Source organism: Oryzias latipes, chromosome 13, assembly GCF_002234675.1.
Source record: "Oryzias latipes chromosome 13, ASM223467v1".
NCBI lineage: Eukaryota > Metazoa > Chordata > Actinopteri > Beloniformes > Adrianichthyidae > Oryzias > Oryzias latipes.
Genome location: NC_019871.2, coordinates 25,497,307 through 25,513,084, shown reverse-complemented (window position 1 = coordinate 25,513,084; position 15,778 = coordinate 25,497,307). Strand labels below are relative to the sequence as shown.

The following is a 15,778-nucleotide window of genomic DNA, read 5'->3' as shown; positions in this document are numbered from 1 at the left end:
GCCTGTCGTTCTCCCGGCTCGGGGCTCTGGTTGCCTGGGTGGGGTGGTGGTGGGGGCGCACACTCTGCTGAACAGGGGTGCTCATTACATTGATCGATCACAAAGGATGTGATGGGAGATCGTGGGCCATCAAAGATAAATTAACAAAGAAATACAAATGTAATTTAAAAAAAATCTGTCAGCAAATCATCATCTCAACCGTGTAATACCTCATTTGATTGGGGCTTGTCTCAAAAGTAGCTCGCATGCCCAAAAATTGTGGGCGCCCTTGCCTTAGAATGGCTACATGTAGTTCATGTACATAAAATAACTTTTCTGTTTGTCAATAAGTGGCCCGTGGGCTTTACAAAGTTGGCCAAAGAGGTTTTGTAGTTGTGCTGTAAAAAAAAAAAACGGCACATAGGTTTACTATGGTCAGAGCAATTACCTTAGGGGGCTGTCGATTGCAGAGTGGGGGTATTTTAGTGCGCGACACCTGTTTTCTTTTCAGATAGGAGGGGTGAAAACAACCAGCTGCAACACTGTTAGTTATTTCTGATTTCATACAAAAATGTATGCTGTGAAAATATTGGATGCTAGTTTTGGCATTTTTGTTCTCCAATTTTGTTTTGTAGTCAGAAAAACAAAAAACATCCCGTTTCCTGATTTCCTTCTTTATTGGGAAAGAAGCCTATTGGCTAGTTTGTCATGTCATTAAGGAAGCTGGTTGGTATTTACATTAAGTATTGGTGTGTCATGTTGTAACATTACTGATGAGATGGATACCTCTGTAGAATGACAGTTGGAACTGTTGATGGTTGCACAACAAAATGATCCATTTGGCCTAAAGCCTTTTAATTCTGGTCTGCCAACTGGACATCAAATCTTGTGGTCTAAATAGTGTTTAAAAGATTAGCTTGAACTGGATTTGTTTGATGTGGTTTTTGCTGGAAGGTTGTTTTTAATTTACAAAAAATAAGTTATGTGAACCTGGATACTATAGTTAGAAAGACTACAATTTTTTTAATTGAACACATGTAGGTGAAAGGCTGGACCCAACCTTTGAAGAGTTTGAAAAGCATTCAATTTCAGTTTGGATGTTTTCTCCAGTCAAGAAGATAGCTCTATTTTAAATGGGAAAAAAATGGCAGACAGGAAAATTAGGTTTACTACAGTGGATTGCTTTTAGGAGAGTGAGAATTCCTCTTTGTTGGTCTGAGACGAGAAGGATGCGCTTCAACCTGTAAAAGGAGCTGAGCTCAGAGAAGAAGACAGAGGTGAGTTGGTTCCAAATATGGCTGTGGAGCGTGCTGTCTCTCCCACCCTTCATGTGCACACATGCATGCAAACAGACACAATCTGTGGTACCTTTATTTCCTTGGAAACTAATAGGAGTTTTCTGCTGTTCAAGTGGTTAACATGCAAATTGAGTGTTTTGAACACGTAATTTACCAGTGAAAGGGAATATTGAGACTACACTAAAGGAATACATTTGTTTCTTCGCTTTTAAAAACATTTTAAGGTGCATAACTTTCCCAGTGAACTGCAGAATGATTTTCTAAAGTTTACCTTATGTACTTTGCCTATCTGGGATATTTAGAATGGTTTAAGAACGTCTTGAATTGCCCCAACCCTTGTTCGTCTACAGCTAATTGAGGAGGGCAGAAAGCAATAGCCTGTGGCAAGTGTGTGCTTATGTTTTAAAGCATGCTAGAACTTGTGAAGGCAACAAAACTAGCATAATGACTAAGGAGAAGGCCAAGTTAAAGAGCAACAAGAGAAAACACTGCTGGGATGTACTTTCCCTATGTTTTTTTGTTTTTTTTGTACAGTTTTAAAGGAATTTAGCAGTTTTACCTGGTCTAATCTGGTTTAACTGACAATGAAAAATCAAAAGCATTTTTTCTTCAATGTGTAAAAACATATTTTGAATGAAAGTAAACTGGCGTCTTGCTCTAAATGTTGATGTTCTGCTTTTGGCACATCCTGTAAGGGGTCGCCACAGTGAATCAGCTTTTACTGATTTACACAGGTTTTGGCAGAGTTTTTATGCACGCCGGATGCCCTTCCTGACACAACCCTGTATTTTAAAGGCACTGGGAGACCCAGATACGCAGCAGCGTGAAGGGTAGTGTAGTAGCAAGTAACAATGACAAAAACCTTTCAGTTGGCTTAAACTAAGACTGGTGTATTGTGTGTATTAGCAGTCAATTGTAAATCCTTCTTTGTCTTTGTAAAAATCTCTCCTGCAGTTTTACACACAGTTGCATGATAGGAAAATTAAGCACTTTTCAAGACAGAAAGTGTATGTGACATTTGAACGACATTTCAGAACAGAAATTCGTCGCAACATCTTTTGTCACTGTAGCTTCATGCTCTTGTCACGCAAGGAAAGGATCATCTGCGTAGAAAGCCTCTGTGGAAAAACTAGCAGTTTCTGATTGTTTTGAAACAATGTTTGCCTGCTCATCTTTGTCCATAACCTCACATTGATTCAATACTGTTTTAAAATTAAGTTATAGTAAATTCTATTGTTTGGTCAAAACTCTGAGCTTTAACTAGGCCACTGTAGAAACATTAATAATTTTTTTTCAAAAGCATGTACATTTTCAATGTCTTTAGTTGGTTGTACATAGTAGCTAAGGTTTTCTGTTTACTTTATTATGCTACAGTACAGACCAAAAGTTTGGACACACCTTCCCATTCATTTGAATGAAGAGGTGTGTCCAAACTTTTGGTCTGGACTATATGTGTCGGTGAAGGTAGACACAAAGACGAGAATAGTCCACCCCAAAGGGTGGTATGTGAAATAACAGTTGGTGAATGGAGGTGCAATAAACAAGGACCTTAGCTGTGCATATGTTGCAGTGATCCTGTGTAACGACCAAAGACCACATAGTGTCCATAAATTGTAGCTGCAAATCAAGACTACATCACCACTTTTTTTGAGCTTGAAAATTAATTTGAGGTTCTGATGCTGTAATGTAGGGCTGCACAATATGGGGAAAAGTTGCGATATGCGATATCAGTAATCAATGTTGCGATGATGATATAACTCGCAATACATAAACAAATGGGAAAATAACCAAAAACATCTTTTCCATTTCCCTGAAACAGCTTAATTGAATATAGAGTCAACATAACTTAAATTGTACTCCAATTGAAATTAGTCTACATACCAAGCAAACATCTAAGATAAAAGGGCTCCATCTGATTGGTTGACAACATGAAGGTGTCCATCCGATTGGTCAAATGCATAGATGGATATATTTGATTAGTTAAATACTTCAAGCTGCCATAAGATTGGCTGAGCACATTTAAGGTAACCATTTATTGCAATTTTATCGCAATAACGATAAATTTGCGATATATTGTGCAGGCCTACTGTAATGTTTTGTTTTTAAGTTTAAAAGCTAAACATCTTCAGATGCACGTCTTAAACCTTAATCATGTTTGTCACAACTAGATAGTTCATAACCATCAAAACAAAGTTCAGTCCTAAATTATTTTGCGCTGATGTAAACTTTAACATTTAAAATGTTATTTTTTTGATGATTTTCTTTTCTTTCTGCTTTCTGCTTTGTGTGGGCATTGGGTAAATCCAGTTATAAAAAAAGAGGCTAACTTTTGCCATGCTCTGAAAGGGAAGTGATCCCTGAAACAGGTCAGGTTTCAGTGTACCATGTGAACGAAATCATTTTCTCACTGACATTTGAGGTTTTTCCTTGTTGCCCCTTCAGTAGCAATGCTTCCGTTTTCTCTTAAGTTTGCATTTAGGTCTCATTCTGGAAAGTAGTTTTTTTGGGCTTTCTTGCAGGTTAGCTATTCAGGTTATGCAGGAAAAAGGGAAGATCTCTTTTATTTTATTTTTTTTAACTACAAATGATATTGCCCCCACATCACGCTGTTTGTCAGGGATTTGTTAGCTTGTCCGCTCTAAAATATATTTAGTCTAATCCTGACTAACATTTTAGTATGTCGATAAATTTCAGTTAAACAAAAGCTTTTAAAAATGTGCGAGTTTTTTTTAGATGTTCCATTATAATGAATGTCTGTTATTTAATACAATTAATTAAATAAAAGGCTGTGGATGCTCCAAACATTTTCCTCATTAGTATTATATTTGCCTATTTCAGTGTGTTTTTTGTGTAAATATTTCTTGAAAACTGTAAGACTGAAATGAAAATCCAAATGGACCAAGTCCGATCATCTTTTGGTCTATTGTAAAAGCGTTCCCAGTGGTCTTTTAATTATGATTATGCCGTTTTTAGCCAAAATAAAATAACCTGTCTTTTTCTAGGACTTTGTTTCTGTAGAGCTCCAGTATTCCATTAGATTATCGCATTTGAGTTGTGGGCTGGACCCATTGACTGTGTAAGAGAGAACTGGATAGAGCGAGTGTGACGGCACTCGTAGAAGATGTTTTACCTCCGGCTCCGTTGAAATAAAGCCAATTCAGTAGCCACTCAGGAGTGAGCATGTTCAAAGTCCACACCAGTTCCACTGAAAGCGGGCTCAGGAGAATCTGTCAAACATTGAGTTGAGGGCCATCAGGCACCACATGCTTTCACTAAATGGTCAGTTTATAGCTTGAATAACTTGTGATAACGAAAAAATACCATGAAAAAAAATTAGGCTTAGCAAGAATGTAAAAAAAAAAAGAAGTATCAAAGCAAGTATGGTTATGCTAACAAATAGAATGACTAGTAGTTGTTTATTTCTTAAATGAAGTCTATAGGATTTTGTCTTATTGGAGCCACCAGGTACTTTCTATTTGGAATGCGAGGGGGCAGGGATTGCTTTGTCCAGCTCTTATATACGGTCAGTGGCAGAACTGTTGGTGAGAAGTGAGCCTACCCCTACTTACCGTTATCAATCTGTTTACACACTCTCCCACTAGCTTGCAGCTCCTCGCTACCCCAACTTAACAAAAGCGGTGCAACAAAAATGGGAGCTATCCAGCCGTACAGTTTTGAGCCAGATGCCAGCTCGGACTAGGGAAACAAAGACGTCCGTGGATCTATTTGTCTGCAAGTAGATTCATCAGTATGGAGCCGAGCAGTGAGCTTCTGGCCCACCCATTTTCACAGCTACACGCTTTTTCCAACTGCATTTTTTTCTGCTCCTGATTCACTTTGATTTGAAAAACGAAATACTCAGAAATGCAATTTTAAGCCGAAAATTCTCTACATATACATGTAAACCAATCATAAGAAAAATGCCACACGAACATTTTTCATCGGAGTGGATCTTTACAGGAATACATTGGTGAATAAACCTTATTGTTGCGTTTTGCTGCACTTATCAGTTGTGCATAAGATAGTTTTGGAAGTTTCTGTCCTTTTTTGTATCTGTTTTGGACAAACAACATTCCTGTCTGCAAGGTTAACTCAAAAACTTCAGAGTATTCTGGTTTTCTGATGAGGGCTTTAGTTCATATTATAGTATTAGGTGCTAGTGTAAGACGCATGAAAAAAGAAAAAGCTGATCCACAAATGGATGAAGAGACTATTTATCATTTCTTAGACTCAGTGTCTAGACATTGCTCTGTTTGTATCAGACTGTAGACTCGTGTGTCATTATTTTTTATGGTTGGCTGGTATTGTGATGCGTTAGATGGATTCACTTGTATATTAAAATACTATTATTCACCAAATGCCTGTCAGACGTACTTTTTTTCTGTACTGTATGGCACAGATGTGTCAGATGGATGCATTTTTGTTTGCACGGGTTTTACATTAGTTTAAGGTTTTGATGTGGATAGAGAATGAGGAACAAGGGGGAGGGTCAGGTAAGTGGAGGAGGACAAGGTGGAGGAGGGGTGAAGAAGCCGAATTGCAGGGCCTGACTCTGCTTGCCAACATATTTGGAGAAAAGCTCAGACAGCACAGCCTTATAAAGCTATTTACATGTGAGCACGTGCCCCAGTGGTGCACCATTGTTTCCTGTTAACCCTCCACTGACCACATGAATCAAACCACAGCGACTTGAGGAGCTTATTGTACTTCAGATGTTATTTTGACAGTAGAAGCAGCATATATGCATCATATTATGCTATCCTGGTGATCTTTTCTCATTTGAAATGTGCTTTCTTCTGTCCTTGGTGGCTTGACTGCTTTAGCCTCTTGACTCTGTGTGTGTGAATACATCTGCTGTAATTTTTGACGCCACTCAAACACTGTCCCGTCGCCCCGTCACATGCCCTCTGCAGTCCTTGCAGATGAGATCAACGTGGAGACACGTGTTGGCAGGATGACAGGTGTGAGGGTGTGTCTTAAGTCCACACATTTGTGCATCTCTGCCACTAACCTTTTTAAAGTCTCAGTGTCCGTAGCTCTATCAATTATGCAGCTGCTCGCTCAGTCCTACTCCTGAGTTATTGCTCTCTGTGCCATTAAATATGCAACTGTTTCCCAGTCCTGTCTCTCTGTCCCCTCCCAGTTCTCTCATGCCCTTTCTGCCCCACGCATCGACAGCAGGCGCGATGCAGATGAAATCAGAGAGTACTGCAGTGATTCCTTTGCCCATGAGTTTTTTAATAGGGCCTTGCTAATGGGTGGACAGACTGTTGTTGAATTAGAGATTTGCTGAATAGTGAAGGCCTGCTGAGGTCCAGGGTTGCCTGTTCTGTTGAAGAAAAGCCTCCTCTTACACAGTGTTTTAATATACCGTCATGACTTTGTTGGGACCTAATGTGCAGGACAATCATTTTCTGCAAACTAGTCTGCTAATGCAGTGTTTTTCAACCTTTTTTGAGCCACGGCACACTTTAACCTTGACAAAAATCCCGCGGCACACCAGCATCCAAAAAAAAAAAAAAAACAGAAATTCATGGTCTGTATTGATCGACAGCCCCCCCCCCCCCCCGCCCGCAATCTCACGTGCATTTTGTGATAATTGTGGCCGGAAAAGCAGGTAGTTGCGGCTGTTTTTTCTAAGAGATGAAATGAAAGTTAAATTAGAAAATTTAGAAACTGTTTGTTTGTTGTGGTTTCAAGGCGTTTCACAAGGACAACTCATTGTGTGCTGGGACACTGGCCCTTTAAGCCAATGCATCATGGGAGATGTAGTGTGAAAACTGCCGAAAACTTGCAGAAAGACTCGCGTCTCTGAGCTTCATGGTTTTGTTCACTTGTTTCACGGTCTGACACCGGACTCTGTGGAAAGCTACACCGCTAAAGACGAGCTTTAGCTGGTATTTTTGTTAGAACTGAGCGACTTTATCAGCAGAATTAAGAACAAGGAAGTGAAGACTTTAAGCACTTCTGATTGGTCAGACTGATGACATGTGATTAAGTCTTCAAGAATGATTGGTGGAGACAGTTAAAGGGACGGGACTTTTCCGCAAACTGTCATAGCTGCAGGTAAATCGCGGTAACGTCATCCTTATCAAAATGTCTTTAATAGAATTAAATAAACACAAAGAAAAAGTAATTTTAAGATCTTTTATATTCCTAACTACTCAGTGTTTTATCAGGGCCTGTTTGGATGAACAAAGAGCTGATATCCTGGAGATGGGAAATGTTTTTAGATCAGTTAATGATTAATGAGGGCAATTTCCCACGGCACACTTGACCATCTCCCACGGCACACTAGTGTGCCGCGGCACACTGGTTGAAAAACACTGTGCTAATGAATGTGAACACATTGACTGTATATGAGAACTGGACTGAGTGAGTGTGAAGTTACCCATAGAAAATGACTTGCTTCAGGTTCCAACGAAATTAAGTCGAAATTAGGTCACGATACAGATGGTCATGTTAGAGCCAGAAATGGTCAGTAAGCAGTGATTGGTGCGAGTCATCATTTCTATGGCAACCACTCATCAATCAGGAGTTAGCTTGTTGGAAAGCCACACCCTTTGCACATGAAAGCAAGCTCGGGAAGATCCATCACATCAAGCGTTTAATGTAAGATCACCTGCTTTTATTGAGCCATCTGATTGGCCAGTTTATAACTTGAATAACTTGCACTATAGAAGAAAAAAGAAAAACCTAGAATTAGCAGAAACATGTTAAAAAGAGTTAGTGGAATGATTATTCTGAGAAAGAAAAATGACTGCAAGTCTATGGGATTTTGGCTTTTTAGGACCAGTGGGTACTTCCTGTTGGGAACATAAGGGGGGAAGGGTCACCCAGTTCAATTCTCATATACAGTCAATGGTAGAACAACATAAAAATCCCATTAATCAGTGAATTTAAACAAAAGTAGAGACGATTTTCAGTTTTTGTGGAAGCTGTCAGAATGAAAGGCTTTAGGAATTTAGGTTTGAAGACCAACTTGTTTGGCATCTTACCTTTTACTGTTTTACAGCTGAAACAGGCACACTATACTACTTTAGCCTTTTAAACATGTAACATTCTGTACATGAAGAATAAACTCCTTAGACCATCGTGGGTTTGCCCAGAATGTGTGCTGTAGCAGATGGCCGTTAAATGACAAACATTTGTTTTACCTCTGTATTCTGTTAATGTTGAAACTACTGTGTTTATATCAAGCTAAATAACAGTGATATCACGTTCTTTTTATTAAGGCTTTCATCTACTTTTTCTACAAAGATGCAAACTTAGATGAAAGGCTTTTGTTTGTGATGGTGCAGAAATTCTTCACAAATTTTCTGAGAAGTCTGTAGGTCTGAAGACTTCTCAGAAGCTTCATATTCAGTCACCATTGAACAACAGGAAAAACTGTCAACAGGCACACACTTTACAAGACCAGTGCCAAAAGTGTTTTTTGATGTTTGTGTAGCACACTTTTTGCTGGTCTGTTAAACAACGCAAAGTGCCCAAAAACAAACTGTCTTTCCAAGAAAAGCGTTCAGTTTTGGGATTCAGATTCTTTTCTTCCAAAGTGTTTCACAATTTCGCTGTGATGTTAGCAGGAAGGGAAATTTCCAGTGAGTTAACATGCTGTCTGAACTTGAAGGAAAAGGTAGGATCTGTGAAGGCATCTGCAAGCATGGACCATTCAGACTGAAGTAGTCCTTATTAGGCAGCGTTGGCAGCAGGAAGTGGGCCGTGTCTGTGGTGCTTTGTCACAGGAAGTAGCAGATTGTATCAGGGGTGGGACAGATGGAGGAGGACATGGAAGAGATGGATTAAGGGACTGTAGGGAGATCATTGGAGGCAAATAAGATGAGGAGGGGGAGGACGAGGAGCACTGAAGTTGACTGTCGGCCACCATTCACTTTTGTTTAGTTTTGAATTGCTTCCATCACGTTTCTGTCATTTTAAGCACGTGTTTAAAAAATATGTTACCAAAAACTAGTGACAACGGGCGTAAATCAGACATATTCTGATAAAAACCTCTCCAGGCTTAAGTTGAAGAATTTTTACTAATTGACCTGAACCAATACCAAACATTTCAAGTATAACGTTTCCTGCTCGCATATATGGCTGTGATAAGGTGCACATGGAACTGTTTTCTTTTTAAAGCATGTGGGGGCGTACTAGGAGGTTGAGCAGGTAGAGAATTCCTGCGCCACATTTCTTTGGCTGAGTTCGGCACAACTTCCTGTTTTTGTCCATCTCCATTGTTTTTTTACCTCCCATCTAATTTGGGTTCAGATTGAAGTGTATTTCTGCATGAATAAACCCCCTTATCTTTTTTTTTTTGTATCTCCTGAGACTTTGTCCTCCAATCTTTAACCTTTTAAAATTATTTAATCTGTTCAAATTCTACAGGCAAAATATTTCCAATGTAAAGTATTTTTACAGTCATAAATCTATCATTGCAGTTGTCTTAATTATTTATTTATTTGCGTTTCTATGAATAGAGTTTGGAACTGTGATTCAGATTTAATTTTGATATGCTGTTTTTTATGTAAACTGCTGTTAATGCTCACCAATCCTCTACTCTGACTGAGTCTGAGGGGAATTTATTTACTCGTCCATCCTGTGTCTCCAGTTTCTGTTCCTTTGTGGTGTGTTTGCTTTAGGCTTTTGTCCACAGAGTGTAAATTCAGAATAATTTGACCCAAAACACTGGAACTATAGTCTTAAATCACTAGCTTTGTCGGTTTCCTTGTTGGAACTACAGTCACTGTTTTACAAAAGCAAAAATCTGTCATGAACCTCTTCATTCCAGTAAAAATGCCATGCCAAGAAAGGTGTTTAACTTGTATAACTATCATTTCGGTTTGCACATCTTGAAGGTGTTTAGACTAGGAGATTACTTCATTTGTTTTGGCCCTCAAAACTTGCAATACTTGCTCTCTATTTCCTGCTATGTATCATTTATCATCTGGCTTAAGTCTTAAAATAACTTGACTAAATTGGCAGTTGATATGCTGCTATATGTCATCCATGCTCTCATTTGTTTACATAATAAAGTCTACCTCCGGATGTCTGATATTTCCAGTTTAGCACCTCTGCAGTCACCCTACCATGTCGCTCACGAATCACCTCTTATTTAAGTATATCAATCTAGCCACCTGTACACTGTTCTGCTGCGTTTTTTAAGGTTTTTCAAGGAATTCCACCAATAATCTTATTACTGATTGTCATAAAACGGAAAATAAAGAAAAATGAACATATATATATATATTTTTTGTATTTTTGATGGTAAAGCACAGAATTCTTTTTTTGGTGACCAACCCATTTTAGTTTTCCCACTTGCTACTTCGTTTTTCATTGCAGCTTTCATTATTTTGTCTGTATTTCACCCGTCTTTATATTTATTTTTCAGCAGTTTAATAAAACACGTTATCATCTGTGTTACAGTGAGTCAAGTATTTGCCAGGCGCGGGCCACCGTTATGGTTTACGACGATGGTAACAAAAAGTGGCTCCCAGCTGGTACTGGACCCCAGACCTTCAGCAGAGTCCAGATCTACCACAATCCCGTCAACAACGCCTTCAGGGTCGTAGGACGCAAAATGCAGACGGACCAGCAGGTACACCTGTCCGCTCTCTGGGTTGTGTTTCAATTTGAACTACAGACATGTCCATCTGTGATTCACACAAAGACCAGCAGCATCAGATAATTAAAGCGTGTCTTATTTTTTAACACATCTCAAAGTGGTAATGCTAAAATTTTGGGCTGTTAATTAGAATTATCAAGCAAAACAGTAAAACACAATATAAATTTTCTATAGCGCTGATAATAAAACCGTTGGAAGAAAAAAACTACCTTAAATACAAAGACAAATGTTTGGTTTTTAAAGAATTTAATCTGAGGATTAAGTCCCTTGTTTTCCTTCAGGATGACTAAAATATCCTGAGGTCCTTCTGGTTCATTGCTCAGTGTTCATCTTGTGTGTGAAGTATAGTTTCAAACCAAAAATCAATGCCATTTTGACTTCCACATGGATACACGTGAGCCGATTTAAAGTTTCAATGCTGAGACTGGGTGGATGTATTGGCTTCACCCTTCTTCCTCTTGCCACAGTGACTTTTTCCTCTTTTACACATTCAGCACTCTTTAAGTGTTCCCCAGAGGCGCTTCCCAAAGTGGTTGATGTTTCCTGTGAGATAGTTGCCGTGTTGAACCATTTCCTGTGACGATTCCAAAAGGAACAATTCTAAATTTGTCTGTTGGGGGTGACATGCACGTTGGTTTAGGAGACCAATTAAAATGAGAATGCACTTTTTTTTTTCTTTTTTTTTTCTTAAAAGCAGCTTTCAGTGCTGTACCTTATTTTTAATGTTGGGTGAATCAGGGGTATTAAGGTTTCTCTTAAGGGATTTTCCTTGCAATATTAAATATTTCATTTAGCTACACAACATCCAAAGATGGTCCTTTTTTCACCTTGTTCTTGTGAATTCAATTCACCCTCCGGGTTCTGCATTTCGACAGAGTGCTTTTGGAAAATACCTCTGTCTGCCGTGCCAGTTGACCCCGCTGCCCTCTCTTTTCTCTTTTGCTCCCTGTGACACTCGACAGGTCAGGCCTTCCTCTCCTCCCCTGGAATCCAGAGGCTGTTAAACAAATAGTGGAATAGCCTGTCAGCACATTTGAGTAACACAGAAACCCGGGCGTGTTTTTCTAGTTAACTTACATCACATAACCTACCGAATGAAATGTTAACATGTTTGATTCAGGGAAAGAAAAGCTGTAGATGTCTTTTCATACATTTTTTTTCCAGACTAATGATTGATTGATTGTCATTTTGTTGTGGTCTTTTGACGTTTCCATGATAAAAGATCAGCCTGTATCAAAAAAATCTGATTTTTTTGTTTGGTTTTTTTGTTTAGCAGATGCTTTTAGCTAAATTATTTTCACTTGTTACATTGTGTATTACTTTACATAAGGACTCTTCAGCATCAGTCTAGGAGATGACAGCGAAACCAAAAGATTCACTACACATCACATAGATCAGTGTTTTTCAACCAGTGTGCCACAGCACACTAGTGTGCCATGGAAAATTGCCCTTAATCACTGATCTAAAAACATTTTCCATCTCCAGGATATCAGTTCTTTGTTCATCCAAACAGGCCCTGATAGAACACTGAGTAGTTAGGAATATGAAAGATCGTAAAATACTTTTTTCTTAGTGTTTATTTTATTCTATTAGAGACATTTTGATAAGAATGACAGTACCGCAATTTAGCTGCAGCTACAGCTTTGTTCAAAAAAGTCCCGCCCCTTTAACTGTCTCCACCAATCATTCTTGGAGGCTTAATCACACGTCAGCAGTCTGACCAACCAGAAGTGGTTAAAGTCTTCACTTCCTTGTTCCGATTCTGCTCATAAAGTCTCTCAGTTCCAACAAAAATACCAACTAAAGCTCGTCTTCAGCGGTGTAGCTTTCCACAGAATCTGGTATCAGACCGTGGAAAAAGTGAACAAAACAATTAAGCTCAGAGACGCGAGTCTTTCTGCATTCGGCGGCTGTTTGCACTACACCTCCCATGATGCATTGGGTTAAAGTGACAGCATCTCAGCGCACACTGAGTATTCCTTGTTAAACGTCTTGAAAACACAACGAACACACATCAGTTTTTAAATCTTCTAACTTAACTTTTATTACATCTTTTAGAAAAAACAGCTGCAACTTCCAGCTTTTTCTGCCACAATTATCACAAAAATGCATGTGAAATTGCAGAGGGGCTGTAGATCAATTCAGACTATGAGTTTCTCCTTTTTTTTTTTTAATTTTTGGATGCTGGTGTGCCGCGGGATTTTTGTCAAGGTTAAAGTGTGCTGTGGCTCTAAAAAGGTTGAAAAACACTGACATTGATAACCATCTACTCTTCTGCCCTCCTTTTGAAATCAGGTGGTCATTAACTGTCCAATTGTGAGAGGTCTCAAGTACAACCAGGCCACTCCCAATTTTCACCAATGGCGAGATGCTCGACAAGTGTGGGGGCTCAACTTTGGCAGCAAAGAAGATGCGGTCCTCTTTGCCAACGGCATGGCTCACGCTCTGGAGGTTCTCAACTCAATGCCAGATGCAGGTACAACCCGTCTCTTGGATTGACTTGGCTTTTTTCACAGATATGTCCCAGTATGTCACAGTAATGAGTGATTAATAAATGCTATTTTATAAATAATGTTTTGGCAAGAAGGAAAAAATTTCTCCATCTCTAAAAATTCAAATCCATTTTATTGGAATACTGTGGCACATTAGTGTTGGGCGATGTCCCTTAAATTGGCCGTTGACGATGTTTGCTGTCAACCATCGGGATGGACGATGACATCGTTGGGGGGGGGGGGGGGTATTTTTACATTTTTCGTTCTTATACAACTGCTATTCGTTTTTTTGCTTTTTTCATTTTATTTCCCAACTAATGACTAATCCACGATGATCCAGTATAAACTGAGGGAAGTGACTTTAACAAAAAAAGTAACAAACAAAATAGAAAAGAAGTAGTCCGCTCCCGCACTTAACTAGTGAAGTGGACCGGCGGAGTGCGGACTTCCAGCTTTGTGTTTGAGGGGAAAGGGGGGCGGGGGTTGCTTTGTTACATGAGCGGTATGTGGGAGATTTAAGACTGCGATCCGTCCCGCAGCTCTAGGGGTACAAGCAACCAAACTCAGAACCGGGTCTAAAAGTGTGTGTCTGAGCACAGCTCGGATCGTCAGCACACACACAGTGGTTTGAGTTTCAAAGCAGAAATGTCGCTCAGTCCTTAGAAAACATTCAAACAATCACGCGGATTTGTGTTTCCAGTCGTGTCCCGACTAAATAAAGGCTGATGTTATTCTTACATGTTTACGTGCAGCCAGCAAGCAGCACCACCCAAAGCTAATGTTGTTAGCCGTGTTAGCATACTGCTAATCCTGGCTTCGTTCAGAAAAAGCACTGACCACACGGATTAAAATTCAAATGATGAGCGAACAGGTGTTTGATAATAACCGTAACATTGTTAAAAGCACGTTTAGAAGATCGTCTCGTATTTTACCGAGCTGACATGTCAATGTATATAGCCGCTCGGCGCTGTTTAACATTGTTTTGTATTGAATTGTTACATTCAATAAAGTTTGAAAAAAAAAGCCGCTCGGCGGAATTTATATCCTTCCGGTTTTCAAACCCTACTGCGCGTGTGCGAATGATTTATTCCGACGGAAAGTGTGACCTTAGTGAACGTTTTTATATTCTGAAAACATTTTTCTGGGCCCATGTACAGGGTTGGATTCTAATCCGACCATTGATCCCATCAAGATATTTTGTACATGTAACCGCGGCTTATGGTGTCGACGCGCAACGTGGCGGGGGCGTGGCATCACGATGGTGGTCTCTCCATCGGGATGTCAGTCACCCATCACGATGGACGATGATATCGTCCATCGGCACAACCCTATGGCACATAACCCATTTCCAGAGAAATGTGTATATATATATATATATATATATATATATATATATATATCGTTGTCTAAAAGAGTATGGCATCAAGTGTAAATTCAGAAAACACATATAGGTGATGTGATGACCAACAGGGAAAATAGTAATTTAATGCATTTGCCACAACCTAAATGGTGTAAAATGTGTGGTATTGCATCTTAACAAAAGGATTGACCTTTTCCATCTGTCAGGTTATGCAACCCTCCCTCGTCCGGTGTCCAACGGACCTTCTCCAGAGGAACTTGAACAGCAGCGGAGGTACGTTTTATACTACACCCTCCTTACAGCACAAAACACATGAATGGCACCGCCCTTGAGCTTTTGTCCTTATTGGGCCACGCTATCATCTTAGCAGCACAGAAGAAGTCCGTTTTCCCAACACGAGTAAGCCTTCGTCTGGGTCAAATCAAGCTGTCTTGACTTTGCGTTTACAGTGGTTCAGTTGGCACCGTTTTTTCCATGCAGACATATGTAGAGGATTTGATGGCATTAACATCAGACTGTTAAACCCTCGGTCTGGTTAGAGGTCAGGCTCTCACATCCACCTCAGCGGGTCTCCGCCTTTCTACCGGCTCCTTCAGGGAGGCCCGATGAGGTGACTTCATGCATTGCCAGCATTGACGAGGCATTAACATTTTAATCCCATTTGGACCAAAGTTAATACACCCACAGTCAAGGACACGTGTGCTGTTGACTCTCTGTTAGGTTAGGATATGCCCTATTTATTAGCTGCTGGCATGCTGTGATTTAATAACCCCAGAGACCCCCCAGGATGACTGCTGCTGTAGATCTCCAGCACATAAACTAGTTGCTGATTTTAGCAAAGTTTTACTAAACACTCAAAGAAATCTTTCTTGTCATCAGCAGTTGCAATCTTCAGTCTTGTCCTTGACGGCGTTGCCACTATATAGCGCACGCCTTACATCTGCCGCTGCGACTGTACAGATTCTGGTATGCGTATGCAGTTGTGCGTGTATGAGTCCGTGGGTGGCTTGTATTCATGGTGTTCTGC

At 39.8% G+C, this 15,778-nt stretch overlaps 1 protein-coding gene across 3 annotated transcripts in view; it reads left to right on the top strand.

Annotated features, from left to right (window-relative positions):
- vasp (vasodilator stimulated phosphoprotein) overlaps window positions 1–15,778 on the top strand; it is a 29,893-nt gene that overhangs the window by 7,076 nt on the left and 7,039 nt on the right. For all 3 annotated transcript variants that reach the window (XM_011482879.3, XM_020708452.2, XM_011482878.3), the window contains exons 2-4: window positions 10,701–10,872; window positions 13,195–13,375; window positions 14,958–15,024. In XM_011482879.3, the coding sequence (XP_011481181.1) occupies window positions 10,701–10,872; window positions 13,195–13,375; window positions 14,958–15,024 (420 nt within the window). The remainder of the gene's footprint in view (window positions 1–10,700; window positions 10,873–13,194; window positions 13,376–14,957; window positions 15,025–15,778) is intronic.